The sequence below is a fragment of the Otolemur garnettii genome, unplaced genomic scaffold (assembly GCF_000181295.1).
Source record: "Otolemur garnettii isolate 467f Iridium unplaced genomic scaffold, OtoGar3 scaffold00023, whole genome shotgun sequence".
Lineage (NCBI taxonomy): Eukaryota > Metazoa > Chordata > Mammalia > Primates > Galagidae > Otolemur > Otolemur garnettii.
Genome location: NW_003852418.1, coordinates 17,269,552 through 17,285,847, shown reverse-complemented (window position 1 = coordinate 17,285,847; position 16,296 = coordinate 17,269,552). Strand labels below are relative to the sequence as shown.

The 16,296-nt window shown below is 53.3% G+C and overlaps 1 protein-coding gene across 1 annotated transcript in view; it reads left to right on the top strand.

The window, feature by feature from the left end:
- Positions 1 to 15,859, top strand: part of BMP7 (bone morphogenetic protein 7) — a 77,994-nt gene extending 62,135 nt beyond the window's left edge. Inside the window, exons 4-8 of the mRNA XM_003787720.2 lie at positions 466 to 614; positions 11,365 to 11,562; positions 12,614 to 12,690; positions 14,040 to 14,150; positions 15,253 to 15,859. Coding sequence (XP_003787768.1) covers positions 466 to 614; positions 11,365 to 11,562; positions 12,614 to 12,690; positions 14,040 to 14,150; positions 15,253 to 15,402 — 685 coding nt within the window. The 3' untranslated portion in view covers positions 15,403 to 15,859. The remainder of the gene's footprint in view (positions 1 to 465; positions 615 to 11,364; positions 11,563 to 12,613; positions 12,691 to 14,039; positions 14,151 to 15,252) is intronic.
- Positions 15,860 to 16,296: the final 437 nt, after the last annotated feature.

Here is a 16,296-nt window from a genome sequence, read left to right as displayed (position 1 = left end):
CAACTAAATGACCTTGGGCGAATATATTTACTGTATATTGAATGGAAATCATATCCCTGCAGATTAGGGCTGAGAGAATTGAATGAGATAATACGTGTAGAGCTGTCAGGACGATGTCTGGTAAATGAGGAATACTATGATCAGTGTCAGCTTCTGCTTGGGAGACTCTACCGGCAGCATGGAGGCTGTCTAATTCTGCCCTCCTCTGCGCTGACCCCCAGGGATCTCGCCTCACAATCGCCTCATAGCAGCTCCCTATTTTCCATATCACTGCACCTCTTGTATACTCAAGGGTCTTTGCACCTGGATCTTGGTCTGGAGAACCCACTTTTGGGGCCCTCTGGGCCTCCTTCCCCTTGGCCCACCCTGGGAGACTCTCTTATTCATCAGTGGCTGGCTATCGGGGTGCTAAGCTGTGCGGCCTGGCTGACCAGGAGCCTGTGTCTCTCTCTTCCTCTATTACAGGGAATCAGACCTCTTCCTGCTGGACAGCCGAACACTCTGGGCCTCGGAGGAGGGGTGGCTGGTCTTTGACATCACAGCCACAAGCAACCACTGGGTGGTCAACCCGCGCCACAACCTGGGCCTGCAGCTCTCGGTGGAGACTCTGGATGGTGAGTCCCTGGCCATGTGGCCACCAGTTCTATGGTAGCCTGTGCCTCAGGAGGACCTCAGAAGGGCGCATGATTTTCTCCATCAAGAGCAGGTTTCCTGTAGGCCCCAACCAGTACTCAATGTTCAGCCTTTTGTTCCAAACCAAATACAGCGTGATAAGTTCACATGGTTGGCCGCAGCTGAATTGGATCTCATTGCTCAAAGGGTCTCATGTCAGCAGGCGGCATCCCTTTTATTATAAATGCACAATCTTACCCACCCCCCAACTATTTGCTGCATCATAACCATACTTTAACTGGAACCCTTGGTGACAGCGTGGAACACAGGACATTCTGGACTTTTCTGCCCTGTAGGATGGTTAGCAGTAGCCCTGGTAGCTCCTTTACACCAGTATTAAGAAAAATAGGTCTTCCCATTTATTTTTGAATAGGTAATACATGCCCCTGGCTCCAAAGTCAAACAGCATGAGAGGGTGTAACAGTAAATAGCTTCCCTCCAACTTCCTTCTCCCAGCTGCAGAGTTCCACATCCAGGGGCATCTGCTGTTTCCATCACTGAGTATCTTTTCAGAGATGCTCTCTGAGTATTTAAGCAATTATATAGAGAGTCTGCTTTTATTTATTTTTTTCTTTTTTCTTCCCACAAATGGTGGCCTGGCATATATAATATTCTCCACTTTAGTGTCTTATCTTGGAGATTGGTCCCGTCAGCCACTGAAGAGCTTCCCTGTTCTTTTTAAGGCTGATGTATTCTGCATCCATGCAGTGTAGGCACTCACATGCTATGTGACACTGGACAGCTTCCCTGGCCTGTCCAAGGCTTGGCTTCTTCATCTCCAACATGCGGTGATAAAAGGGCCTGGGCATTGGATTGTTATGAGACTTAGTGAGTTAATATGGGAAGAGTTTTATTATAAAAATAGTGCTGTAATGTGCAAGGGAGTCCCCTGGGCCCCTGGTGAAATGAAGACTCTGATGCAGCAGGTCCGGGGCAGGCAGAGGCACCTGCCTCCCCAGACAGCACCCAGGTGGTGCAGACTCCGCTGCCATCTGGACCACACTTTGAGTAGTGAGGGCTTAGAACACACACCCTAAATGAGAGCCGTTATCACAACTGTTGTTACCGCTGCCCAGACTGACTTACCTCCCCTCCCCCTTCCAGTGTACTTCTTGGTGTTTCTGTGTTTTGCTCTCACAGATGGGGCTGCAGTGGGACAGCTCGCGCATGGGGCATTTTTCAGTTGAGCCAGTGAAACTCTTGGATAAGTGCCTCAAAGTGACGTGGTCTGTTTGTGGTTTTGATGGACATTGTCACTTTGTCCTCTTTAGAGGCCATTCCACTTGCTCACTCACCAGCAGGGCGTGAGGGCGCCGTGTCCCTTTCTTGAGTTCAAGCCTGTCACTAATCCATCGCCACTAACCTGGTAGGTGGCAGATGGTGTCTTGTTGGACTCTGAGCTGGAGCATTTTCTCATGTGAACCATTTGTACTCTCTTCGCTACATGTGGTCTGTCCCTGTCCTTAACCCTATGTCCCAAGAGGTGGTTGGTCTTCACAAGTGTGGGTCTCGACAATTTGAGCAGCAAACATTTTCCCAGTTTTATTTATTTATTTATTTTTGACGTTGCTCATGCTGGATTTTTGCCACGTGGATCCAGACCGTGTAGCTAAGTGGAATCACCTTTTCCTTTATTTTTCTTGGACCTGGCCTCTTTTCCTCCCTATCAGAGGTCACTGCTTTGGTCTGGAGCTTGGGGGAAAAGCCCGGCCAGAATCATGGGGATGAATTATTCAAAGCATGGTTTAGGAGGCCCTGATCTCTTTCTCTAGCTCAGGGACACGGCAGTAGGATATGAGGACTTGTGGAAGGTCTGAGTGAGAAAAGAGGGCCCGTCTCACCTATCCAGAACATTCCCTGTGCCTGAGTTTCAGAAAACCAGAATTACTCACCTAAGATCACATGCCATGTGAGGGGACTTCAGAGTTGAGGGCCACACTCCTGTTCCCTTTCTCCTGGTGGTACCCTCACTTTCCCCTTCCCTGTTCCTCTTCCCCATTCCTTGTCCTGAGACCTAAAGGGGACCTAGAAGGCACCGGAGCACCCTCTGCTCTGAACCAGGGTTGGCAGCTATACCCTGCCAAGCTGCCAATCACAGTCAAATTCAGCCCACAACCTAGGGTGTTTTTTTGTTTTGTTTTGTTGTGGCCTGTGGACTATGAACAGTTTTAAATGATTGGGAAAATCAAAAGAAGAATAACATTTGTAACACATAAAATTCTGTGACATTTACATTTTGGTGTCCACAAATAACATTTTACTGGCACACAGCCCCACTCATTTGCTGATGTATTATCTAGGGCTGCTTTTGTGCTTTAATAGGAAAGTTGAGTCACTGTGACACAAGACACTATGGCCTGCCATGCGGAAAATGCTTATTATTTTCAGGAATCGTTTATATTAATAGTTGGTGACCTCTGCTCCATACCAGCATTTCTCAAACTTTGGTTCCATGAAATGTCAACAGATATCCCAGAAAAAAGCAAAGGGTTTTGTGGTCACTTGCAGGTGAGGAACGCTAGTCTGGATAAACAAAACAAGTTCCTCTGCGGGACTTATCAGAGCATTTATTCTGCTGACATCCATGTGAGTCTCTGGATAGGAGATTGCATACAAGGATTCCAAACATCCCTTGCAATAGAATCATTCAACTCTAACTTTTCTTTACTAGCCCCTGGGGGACATGCTGGGGTAAGAGTAAAATGAAGTAACATGGCTAAGACGATGTCCTTCCCCTCTTCAGAGTAACTGTTTCCCTGGACTTGTGGTTGATGGCCAGACCTTCCACCCGAACCCTGCTGGGGCTTCTCTGTCTTGCTGGCCCAGGTCTGATTTTTCTCCTGAGTGACACCAACCTAGTGTCAGTTCTTCCCTCACCTTCCTGCCCCAAACAAAGTTAGAACCTTTGTCCCTTTTGCCTCCAGCTTCCCTCCTCCTGCCTCCGGCTGTCAGTAAGGCTTAGCATTGACTGAGGCAGCACATGCTGGTGTCAGCCTGGGCTCTGGAGGAGTCAGCCTCCCCAGGTTCGAATCCCAGCCCTCTTGTCTCTTACCATGTGACTCAGGGTGAGTCACTCTGTGTGCCTCATCTGGGAAATGGGGTTAATAATAGATGAGCTCATGCAAGTGAAGGGATTGGTTGCTCAGTGTGTGGCAGCTTTATGCTGGAGCTTCGTGTAGTTGTCACAGTTACCCAACCAGGGAGGTGCTGTCACTGCATCCTGTGGTGCAGGTGAGGAAACTGGGGCTCTGCGTTTTGGCAGCTCCCCCAGAGACTCCTGTCTGTTCCTTTTAGCCCAGTGGCAAAATGCTTTCTAGACTCAGGGCAAGGATTAGATGCTATGCCCCTGATTCACTAGGACCTTGTGATCTCCCAGGCAGAGCACAGGGGACTGGGTGTGGACGCCACTGCCTGGGGACTTGGCCTATCCAGGTGCTGCACACGCCTGGGCAGTGAGCCTTGTGGGTTGCCGGTCAGGAAAGGACCACCCACCTAGGATGTCGGGGAGGGCAGCAGGCGGGATGGCCCGTTGGCTGTAAGAATTTTGTGCCCTTTGGGGGATGAGCTAAGAAGCAAGTGAGTCCAGCGTTTCTGAGACCTCAGGCTCATGGCTGTGAAAATTCCTTGTTTGTCCTACTGCAAAGGTTCTCAGGCCCTGTGACTGTCAGGGTTCCCAGGAGGGGCCAGAACATGCAGATTCCCGGCCCACACCCACTAACGGCCCATCCTTGAGGATAGGCCCACGAATAGGCTTTGTTCACACGCCTTTTGGGTAGCTTGGGGCCTGGCCTGGTGACGACACGGTGGCAGAGCCCTGCCTGGCTCCCAGGGTCCCTGTTTGTCAGATGGGCCTGGCTGGCAGGCTCCACTCCGGCCCTGCGTCTCAGCCTGTCTGCCAGGTGCCTGCCCGGTACAGGAGAGCTGGAGGAGGCAGGGCCACCTAACCTTCGCCCTGACTCTTGGCAGAATCTCGGCTACCAGGCAGCTACACCACGTGTGAGTGGAGAGGGGACTCCCTGGCAGCTGCCTGAACATGGAGGCGGTCTGGTGGCCTCACAGCAGCCTCAGTGTTCTCGCCCACACAATAGGCATGTTGATGGGAGTAAGCGGTCGAGCTGGCTTCCATTCTAGGGAGGCGCAGGTGTCACAGACGCTTGGCCGCAGGCGAGCCCCTGCTTGCCTGAGTTATCCACAACTCTCAAGCCCAGGCGGGGCACTCACTTCCCTTCCCCGACCACCCAGCCAGCATGCATCTGTTCCCTCTCCCTCCCAGCTGGGCCCTCCTGGTGGTCACCCTGTGAAGCAGCACAGCTGGGGCTCTGCTCCAGGCCAGCGTGCCCTCTTGGTAGGGGGGAAGCCCATAAACTCCTCGGGCACCTGCGGCTTTTCAGGAGGAGACCAACTGGGGACCCTGGGCTCATCCCTGGGGAGGTATGACTGCAGGCATGAGGGCTAGAGTCTGTTCCTCTCCCTCGGCACAGAAGAGAGGAGAGGCCCCCTGCTCCCCTGGGTGGGCCACCGGGCTGCACTTCCCACCCCTGGCCCAGGCATGTCCTGCCCCCCACTCTGGTGCTGGGGACCCGGGCACAGCAGGAGAGGCACCTTTAAGCAGAAGGAATCTCGCTGAGGGCCAGGCCCTGAGCTCCAGGAGCACATGTGGCTTCTGGAACCAGGATGGGCTACTGGCCCCGCCTGGGCTAGGCCCAGCCCCTTGGGTCACCCCTATGGCCTCAGCAGCCCGTCTGGGAACCTTGTTTCTTTGTTCCTTTCATGGCTGTAATAACGTCACCCATTCCGAAGGTGACTGGGAGGAAGAAGAAAGAGACTTCACGGAGTGCTGAGCCCTGGGCCGGGCACCTGTCTGTGCTCACGAATGTTGATATTATTATTGTTGATTGTTTTGGTTCTGACAGTAACCCTGCTGGGGAGCACGCTCAACCTCACCCACGTTTTACAGAGGAGGCAAGCAGGGCCGAGCAGCTGAGGAATGTGACTGAAAGTCTCCTGGCTCCCAGGGGCAGACCTGGGATTCTGACCCAGCTTCTCACCCTTTCCTGGAAAATCTTTCCTGGTGTGTTAACAGTGAGCCCCTGGCGGGTGCCCAGCTGGGCCATGTGGGCACAGATAGGCCTAGAGTGCACTGGGTCTCAGCCCAGAAGGAAAGTGTTTTCCAAAACCCCAGAAGATGGTAGGCTTCCTGCAGGACTGACCAGAGAAGCCCCCTTCACGGAAATGGTGGAGGCTATGTTCGACTTTCACGAGCTCTTCCCTCTACTACAAGAAGATTAAAGAGTATGTTGGTATCAAGATGAATACATCTTGGCTGAATTAAAAATTAAAGCGTTCTTCAATACTAAAAGTTCATGTCTTGTCTTCTGATTTTTAAGAGACATTAAAACATTTTTGAGGGCCCCTGAAAGCACCACTGGCCCTGAATGATGGTCTCCGTTGCCCCAGTGTCCAGTTGTTAGAACCCACAAGCAACAGCCTCTTCACCCACCTTGGCTGAACATGTATTCACTCAAGAAACATTTGTGATGTGATGTGCCGAGGACTGTCCTAGCACTAGGGGCACAGCTAGAACTGGACAAGGGACAAGAGCTGTTGTATGAGGAGGCAGACAGTGCACAGGGGACCATATGCTGAAGGTCAGGTAGGGTTGTGAGGATACGTTGTTAGGTGCTGAGCAGCTCCGAGGGCTTCTGCTCCTCTGCAGCTCAATGCACCTGTTTTCCTGGTGCTGCCTCGAAAGCCTGCTACAGGGAGGTGAAGATTGCTTTGGGCTGGAGAGACACTCATCCTCGAAGACATGGAATCACCTGGTTATTTGCTCCCAAGAGGACCCCAGCATCTTGTCCTGGTTCACTGGGGTCTGCTCCTCACCCTGATTCACAGAAGAATCACAGGAGGGCCACGTCAATCAGCCCCTCCCTCTCTTGATGCAAGACGACAATCTGGCAGCCTCCTCTGTCTCACCCCACACTTCCTCGCTGGGGACCCATTTCTCCTGCTCGGCTCGCATGTGCCCTACATCTCCTGAGCTTCAAGGCCATGGGGGCACCTTTCCCCCCACTTCTCTGCCTCCTGAAGAAGGCTGGGCGTCAGAAACACGTGTTGTGGAAGTCCCTGCACTCACAGAGCCCCAAACCCCAAGCCTCTCTCCTCTGGCACATGAGAACACGTGTCCTAGTTCTTAATCACCCCAGATTCAATGGGGTGGGATTGTGGGGCATGTGCTGTCCAAGTGTGGCACTCAGCTGCCGCAGCTGGGGAGGGGCAGGGAGGTGTGCCACTCGCCCGCGGCGGCTGTGGAAACTAAGCCCAGAAAGCCAAGGTTGCTGAGTGATCCCGCCCACGGCGCAGCTGGCTCCAAGGTGCCTTCACTCCTCGATTGCTTCACATCCTGTTTGTCCAGAAGCTGGAAAGGGAGAGAAAAGAAGAGGCCAGTGACCCATGGCTGGGGTCGGCCCTTCCAGGGCTGGGCAGGCAGAGGTGGTGAGGACGAAATTGGGTATGTGGGGCCAGGCAGATGTCACAAGTGTTAACTGTGTTCTCACTTGTCACTTGGGCCTTGGTCCATCTAGAGAAGTGGCTGGAATTAATGTTTTCCACAATTAATGAGGAACATTCTTATCCCTGGAGCCTTGAAGGGGCAGCCAATCGCCTTGGGCTTGGAAACAAAGAAGCCACAAGAAAGCCAGGATGCTACCCTCTCTGTGGGTGGTTGGCATCCTTGATGTTCCTGAGCGGCCCATTTGTGCTCCCTGCCTGCACTTGGGGATCCTCTTACAGAGCTGGCCATGCCCCTCTGGGCTAGCCTGCTGACTGCAGGGGCCACCCAGGGTCTGCCAGCAGAGCCATGACACATTGGCTGCCCCGTCCTCAACTCACCTTCCCTGAGTCCTGCATCTACCTGGCTCACCACTAGAAGGCACCCCCTCTGGGCCTCAGTGAATCCTTCCTGCCTTTGCAGACCTGGTAGGTCCCCTATGCCCAGTTCTGGGCATCCTTTCTGAACCTGGGGAGTCTTTTACTGCCCCCCCCCCGACATCTGGCTGGACTTGTTGGCAGGTGGTGCATGGTTGAAGCCACAGGTCTGAGTCAGCTGGACCAAGGTGTGGACAGCATCTCTGCCCTCCCTAGCAGGGGGTCCCAAATAGCTGACTTTGTACCTGAGACATTGTTTCCTAATCTGTAAATTTGGGACCACCGTCCCTACCTTGAGAGGTTACAGAGGGGAGAAATGGGTGGAATCTGTAGGCTTTTCTTTTTTTAATCTCATTAACCCTCAGCTAAAAAGGAAAATGTTTTCCAACTTTCCCAAAGATGTCAATTTTACAGTTAATATGTTGTGTACAGCGTCTTCCTGCCTAGATCAGTTAATCCACCCACCTCAACCTGTGTGTCTTGTAAGTTTTGGGCTGGCTTCCTAGTTAGTGTGACTCATTGGGTCACTTATATACAAATGATCAAAATAAAAAATTGTACACAGTAACTAAAGCTGATCTACTGTACCATTATAAAACAAAAAGGAATTCTTCTCCTCCAAAATAACTTTTCAGCCCTGCTGGGGTTGAGACATTATGTGTGTGCAGAACCACCTGTGTTAGTACATGTTCCAAACCCTCGTCCCAAGCATGTCCCTCTGTGTCTGTCCCTCCTGCTCCTCATCTAGCAGCAGCTGGTCTGAGGGACCTTTCCCTCTCTTGTTCCCTCCAGAGCCCAGAGCCGGGGCATCCTGGTTCCGGCTGTGCCCGCAGAGCAGAGCTGGGTCCGGAACCGAGATGCGAGCATTTGTTGAATGAATTGTTTAGGCAGCATTCCTTACATCATTATGTGACTCCTAATTTAATTAACCCATTGTGATGGAGCACCCCATCGTCTCTCGGGCTCTGTGGTTCTGTCTGTGTGGCCACCTGGTCCACACAGCCACATGGAGAGCTCGCTCTCCCCCAGAATGTTCAGCCCGCCAGGGGACATTTGGTTGTCACAATGTGGAGAGATGCTCCTGGCACTAGAGCGAGTGCCCGGGGGCTGCTGAGGTCCTGTGATGCACAGGCAGCCCCCTCCACAAGAGGATCATGCGGCTCCATGTCCGGGCTGCCCTAGTGGGGCTGACCTGCTGTATTGGCCATGCCAGGCCAGTGAAAGTGCTTTGGGCCCAGAGTTAGGGCTGGCACCTGTCTGGAGCAGTGGGCAAAGGGAATGTCCCTACCTAACTTGTTGGACTCGGAGGAGGAGGAAGTGGTGTGAGCGTCCCTGGGGCTAACCCAGAGCGCTATGGGGCCTGGAGGAGGGGTGGACAGGAGGAGATGGCTCCTAGACCACCACTCTCTCTGCTTTCTCTTACCCAACCCCTGTCAGTTCTCACTCAGCGTTCGGCTTGGGCCTCCTGCCGCAGAGCTGTGACCACGTCACCGTCACTCCCTGCCCTACCCCGGCCAGGCTCCGGGAGGTCTTGAGGGCCCCTGCCTGTCTGTCAGCCTCATGTCAGGTTCTCTCATGGCCTCACTGTGCCTCAAACAAGCCACGTGCATCCCGTGGACCTGGCATTTGCCCTCCCCTCCGCCAGGAAGGTCAGTGGTACCTGTGTGGGTCTGAATACCCTGGAGACCCTGTTCCCTCCCCTCTGTCCTGCCATGTCCCTGCTGGGGCCGTGGGTCCCTGCTCGTGGCTGTCCAACAGCTGGAAGAGCAAGGCTCACAGCAAATAGCTGTGCACAGGGCTGGGGTTGACGGATCTGGAGGAGCATCAGGTTTTCAGGCCAGGCATTTTTATTTTGCCCTAAAACCCTTCAAGGAGGGGGAAACACAATTCCTAGGGGCTCAGTTTTAATGGTTTCTTTTATAGAATCGTTCAAATTATAGATGGGTGAACTTGAGAAAACCCCGCTCAAGAATGCAGGAAAGCTGCACGTTAAAAGGGGTTAAGGTAAAGCAGTGGTGGATGAGGGGAGACTTGTTCTCTTAAACATTAGTTGTTAAAAAACCAAAGCGAACCTCCTGGTGCCGATCTGGGCGGGAGGCTGGGTTTCTTGACTTCTGGCCTGTCTGGAGGACGCCAGGTGAAGTTAATTCCAGATGTGGACAGGCCCGGGACCTTCCAGAAGCCATCCCTTTTGTTGGCCTCTGACCCCCGTCAGCTAATGTGGGGGCATCAAACCTGCAGGGACTGGGCATCCTGACTCTTCAGCCAGCCTGACCTGGGCTCAGACTGTGCTTTGTTGCTTCCAGCTGGGTGTCCTTAAGGCGGGTTATTCAGCCTCTCTGACCTTGTTCTGTCGGGAATAAAACTGACTTTGTTTCCATCTGATGCTTCTCTTTTTCCTTGGGAATACTTATCACCACCAGACGTGACATCAAGTATATATTTGCCAATGACCTCAGGTTGTCAGAGCAAATTGAGTCTGCCCCTCGGACCCGGTGGCAGAGCTCAGGACACTGAGATCTCTCCCTCAACTTTCTTCCCCTGGTTTCTGAGACCCCATATCTTCTCTGTGTCTCCCTGTCTCCTGTCTAAGCTTCTTCCAGATCCTTCCCTCTGGACACTATTACAAAGTCTCTGCCACATTCCTCTGATCTCTTGGTGGAAAAGAGAGGCCATTTGGGCTCTGTCTTCACGTTACCTGCCCCGGTACATGCTGTCCACAAGTGAGCACATCAGTCTCCCGTCTCTGTGCTGAGGACTCCCAGATTCCTATGGTTTCCAAGCCGCTGTCTAAACTGCACCTTCTGAGCTCTCTCGATGTGCAGGGCTCTGCTCTGAGCTGCATCTGTGCATTTGGTGATGGAGCCAGGACTTGGAATCCAGGAATGCTGACCTGGGCCCCGCTTCCTCCCTCACCAGATCAGAGCTCATCTTTCCCATCTATCCGGCCCAGGCTGGGGTGGTCCGCACTCACCCGTCAGTTTCCCTGGGTGTCAAGAGGGGATTTTGGACAACAGCGGCTAACCCAGGCTGCATCTTGCCTTCCACCCTCTGCTCTCCTGCTAATTCTCCAACCCCCACCTCTGCCTTGGTTTCCCCTTCTTCCTGGGGCTTGGGTCAAGAGTGTGTAAGTCTCATGAGATGACTCTCTCCCCTTTTAGAAGCTTGGCTAATGTCATAGGTTTTTCTTTCAGAGTATAGCTAGTACCTGCCATGTCCTGGTTCAGATGTCACGTTCTAGTTATTTGCAGTGTTGGCATTGGAGGAGGAGGACTGGGACCTCCCCGGACATTGTTTTTCAACTGCCTGTGAATATGCGTTTATTTCACAACAAAAAAGTTAAAACCAGAATAAATTCTAAAGATGGATTTAAAAACCTAACGATTGAGGATCTGCCCATTTCTCCCTGGCTTCCCCCCCAGGCAGTCAGGGGTGAGGCCAGGGAGAAATGGGCCTGGGCCTGATGGATAGGAAAGGTGAGCTCTGGTCTGGTGAGGGAGGAAGCCGGGCCCAGGCCAGCATTCCTGGTCCCCGTGGCACAAGTTTCCTGCTGCCTCCCCACCAGCAGGAACACAGCTAACAGGGAGTTGTCTCTCCTCTGTCACAGCTGTGTCCCAAGCCCCTAAGACAACAGCTGGCATGTTGTCAAATAATGGACATGTGTGTGGTCATGAGGCACGGATGACGTGGTGACCATGCAGCCCCTCGCCTGTGCCCCACCCCCTGGTGACCCCTCTTCTCTGCTCTCGGCTGCTTCCTGTCCAGGGCAGAGCATCAACCCCAGGCTGGCGGGCCTGATTGGGCGGCACGGGCCCCAGAACAAGCAGCCCTTCATGGTGGCCTTCTTCAAGGCCACGGAGGTCCACTTCCGCAGCGTCCGGTCCGCAGGGAGCAAGCAGCGCAGCCAGAACCGCTCCAAGACGCCCAAGAACCAGGAGGCGCTGAGGATGGCGAACGTGGCAGGTACTGCTGGGAGGAGCGGGCAGCACCTGGCCCAGGAACCCAGCAGGGGCTCCTCATGGAGTCCACTGGTGGCTCTGGGGCAGAAGTAAATGCCCCCAGATCCTTTCCTGCTCAGAGCTGGTTGTCTTAATTCTGTGAAAGTGATAAGTTGGTTTAGAAGTGGGAGTAGTGGCTCATACCTGTAATCCCAGCACTTAGGGACCCAGAGGTGGGAGGATCACTTGAGCCCAGGAGTAACATAGCAAGACCCTGTATCTACAAAAAATGAAAAAATTATCCAGGTGTGGTGGCACATATCTGTAGTCCCAGCTACTGGGGAGGCTGAGGTGGGAGGATCTGAGCCCAGGAGTTTGAGGTTACGGTTGAGCTATAATCGTGCCACTGCCCTGCAGCCAGGGTGAGAGGGTAAGACCAAGTCTCTAGGGGAGAAAAAAGAGGTGCAAATAGGAAAACATTCCTGTAACAAGGTGCCAGTTGTGTAAATTTATTGATAGACCAAACAATAGCTACGCTTGTAACCACATATAGATATGCGGATATGGAGGGAATATCCCACGTGTGTGGGAAGGTGCTTGGGAGAAAGACCCGGGGCGGGGAGAGAGTTTGCTGCATTTTAAATTTTATTTCCTAAGATAAAAAATATTTACTTCAGAGTGGTAGTTTCTTTAGAATATATCATTTAGGATACTTATACGTTTGTTTGAAATGTTTTTTAAGTGAAGAAAATTCAGGGCGGGGCCTGTGGGTTTGCCCCCATGTGGGATCAGGCAGATGCTAGCATTTCAACAACACTCCAAAGGGTCCAGAAAGTGCTGCGAGCTAAGGCTGTGTGAGAGGGGGGCGGGGGCACTGGTACCCCTCACTATGGGGCCTTTTGCTGGGGATATGGTGAGTTTTAGACCACAGGTCTTTGGAGTGGCTTCTGTGTCAGCAGATTTACCCTCAGCTGTCTGCATGGCTTGCTGCTCACACCACTGCCCTCGGCTAAGGGAACTTATGTGTGTCATTTCTCTCCCTCCCCCGGGCCCTGCTTTGCCTCCTTGCCATGCAGAGAGCAGTAGCAGTGACCAGCGGCAGGCCTGCAAGAAGCATGAGCTGTACGTCAGCTTCCGCGACCTGGGTTGGCAGGTGAGTGCTGGGCCATGCTGGGCGGGCTGGCGGGTGAGGCCGGGGCAGTACTGGCAGTGCCTCCATGCCTGTGCCGTTAGGTGTCCAGTGGCCTAACAAAGAAAAAGGACTTGAATTTAAGGACACAGGGGTCTCATGAAAGCCAAGAGCAGAAAAGCAGCTGAGACTCAAACCTGACACTGGACTTGAGCCTCCCTCTCTGGGTGAACCTCGTCCCCATCCTGGCGTGGCTACTGTCCCCAAACCCAGCTTCCTGGGGGAGCCACCACCCCCTTCTCCCTGTGCAGATTCCCAGAGAAGGGACTGATGGGCCCAGCATGGGATGGGTGCTGAATCCATCAGCTGTTTGTTTTAGGAATGAGGCTGTTCCCTCGGGAGCCATTTGGATGAAGTGTGGCCGCAGGCAGAGGCTGAGTCTTGGTGAGCACCTGCAGTTAGCTCCTGTGTGGTTCATACTCCACAGCAGTTCTGGGGCATCCTCATGCCGGGGCCCTGCTCTGAGATGCACGTGATACTGTAATAATGGTCTGTCCCACGGAGCTCAGACATCCCTGGGCAGGGCACTGGCAGAAGGTCTTCAGGGCAAGGGGTGGTGTCTCCTACCCCTTGGCAGCTTGTAGCTTAGAGAGTCCAGATTCTTCCCTGGGTGTCATGTCCAGGTACACTGAGGGCCTCCATGGCCCCTGTGGCCACATCCAGCTCAGGGCCCTCCTGGGAGCCTGTCCTTGGCCCTGATGACCACACCCACCCTTGAAGAGGTGCTGGGCAGGTGCTGGAACAGATCCCAAACTGCTGGGGCATCTGCTGGAAGATTCTGTGCACTTAAGAATTACAGGGGCATGTTCTGATTGCTTGTGCAGCATATCTGTTCCAGAGGCAGGCACGGTGTGGCACGCCAGGTGCTGTGCAAGGCTGTCTGCACCGTCACCTAGGGTGAGCCGTCACCCTAGGCCATTATGGCTGGTAGCCTCTCTGGCCGGTGGTGCACCAAGGCATGGAGGTTTTGTTTAAGGCAAACTGCTAATGCGTTACCACCTTGTGGAGCTTAGCTGGTGCCGGGGCCAGCTGCTAAGACATCTGTGCATCCTATCTGTGCCCATGGCTATCCAGGAGATGCAGCCACCAGGGTGCCCATTCCAGGCTTGGCCCAGCCCCTGGCATATTGTACTGGTTTTACCCCTGCCACTCCTTCTTCCTGCCCCTGCAGCCCTCACTGCTCAGGAGGGCGTGGTCCGAGGCTTCGCCCTTGGGACGGGGCTTAGCATGGTGGCATCTCGCCCACGGCTCAGGTTTTCTGTGAGACTGTGGACACACCCAGGCCACTCCCGGCTCTCTTCTCCCTCCCACAGGACTGGATCATCGCGCCCGAAGGCTACGCTGCCTACTACTGTGAGGGGGAATGCGCCTTCCCTCTGAACTCCTACATGAATGCCACCAACCACGCCATTGTCCAGACGCTGGTGGGTGTCCTGTGGTCTCTGGGTGTGGTCAGCAAGGCAGGGCAGGCTGAGGGGGCACAGGATGCTCCTAGTGGTTGGCCTGAGTAGATCTCTGCCCGAGGTTCCATCATGACTTTTGTGGGGCCCTTACTCCATAAAAAGAAAGAAAATCCAGAATTATATTTTGATCAATGACTGCATTGGTATAAGGATAATCTCCATAGTTTCTGACCATGAAGTTCATTTATTTCCTCTAACTGTGAAAGTAATTGAAACAGTTCCATGGGCTCCTAAAGGTACTACTATGCCTAACAAAGCCCTGGGCCCTGGCCTGGCCTCTGCTGGGGGCCCGTTGTCCTAGGCTGTCAGGGCACATCAGTCCACGTTCAGGGAGAGTCAGTTCTCCGCACCGACTCCAGCCCCAGCACCACCTGCTTCCCGGGGACAGAGCTCGACATCCTCTCCTAGTCCTGAGCTGCCACATTCAGTCATTCACAGTCTTTGTTATGTGGATCGAGACTCTGCCCTGGGAGCTGAGGGCACTGCAGGGTTAGCACAGTGTGACTGTAGACTCGGTGCCTCATTTTCCAGTGGATGAAATTGTCAAGTAACCAAATGAGAAATTTCAGAGAAGGGGAAAGTTCTGAGAAGGTGGCAAGCAGGCTAACTCGGGGTGGGGGTGGGGGTCCTGTGGGGGTCCTGTGGGTCTATTCCACTTTAAACTGTGGGGTCAGTGGGGAGACTTAGCATGATGATGAGATTGCGGTGCCCGGCCCAGGGTGGCACTCAGAAGATGTTATGATGAGTGCTGTATTACCAACAGCAAAAGTGATAAGAATTAGGGATTTTGTTCCTTTGTTTAGTATCCCATGGGTCACAGGAAGAATTATCTGCCACCCTGGTGGCTAATCCAGCTACTTCCTCACCAGCTGTGTGCTGTGAAGACTCTCTTTATTTTGGTCTCCTTGTCTGAAAACCAGGGACAGTCTAGAACTGAGTTGTACAGGTCAGGTGCCTTGACTGGGGCTTACTTGGTGACTGCCTGTGGTGGGGGCTGTCATGGGGGCTGATCGGCAGGGCGTCCCCATCTCTCCCCACTGTCACTGTCCCACCTGTGTTCCAGGTCCACTTCATCAACCCGGAGACAGTACCCAAGCCCTGCTGTGCTCCCACACAGCTCAACGCCATCTCTGTCCTCTACTTTGATGACAGCTCCAACGTCATCCTGAAAAAATACAGAAACATGGTGGTCCGGGCCTGTGGCTGCCACTAACCCCTCCTGAAAACCAGACCCTCGGGGGATCTTCTGGATTGTCCTCTGCCCAGCCTGGCTGGGAGTCAGCAGACCAGCTGCGTTCTGTGGGACCTTTCCTTCCCCTGCTCCATCTTTAAAGGTGTAAGCGTATTAAGGAGTTTGAGTGGCAAATGGCTTTTGATCAGTTTTGGGGCTGCATCATCCAATGGGCAAGATTCTACAGGCTGCTACGGGCAAAACCTAGCAGGAAAAAACACAAAGAAAATTTGCCTGGCTAAGGTCACTGGCTGTGAAGTCTCAGCTGTGTTCGGACTCGTTTTCCAGAGGTAATTACGAGTGCCCGCCAGTCAGCCAGGCCACCCAGCAGCAGGGGAAGGGGGCGTGGCGAGGGGTGGGCATATTGGTGTCTGTGCCGAAGGAATACTGACGCGGAAGTTCCTGTAATAAATGTCACAATAAAACGAATGAATGAAAATGGTTAGGATGTTACAGATATATTTTCCTAAACAATTTATCCCCACGTCTTGGTTTATTCTGATTCATAAACAGAAACTGCGTCCCACAGAGGGGTGGGTGTTGCAGGTTTCACTCTGAGGCTTGCAAGGCCCCAGTGTTTACCCAGACTCGCCCAAATCCAAGATCTGGTGGGGAGGAGAGAGGGTAGATGTCTGCTCGGAAGAGGGCAGGGTGTTGACCCTGAAGGAAAACTAGGTTCCATTGTCCAGCTGGGTGTGTGGTGTCAGAAATTAAAATAGGCATGGGCAACACTTGAGATCGGCCTTCCAGCTTGCCCCTGGGATAGGAGCTCCCTGTGAAGTTGCAGAGGGACAGAACCAGGGTAGAACTTGCAATGAGAGCCTGACATAAGCAGTCCCAGGAGGCTGGTTCTCAGTGGGATTGGTGAGCGGGCCT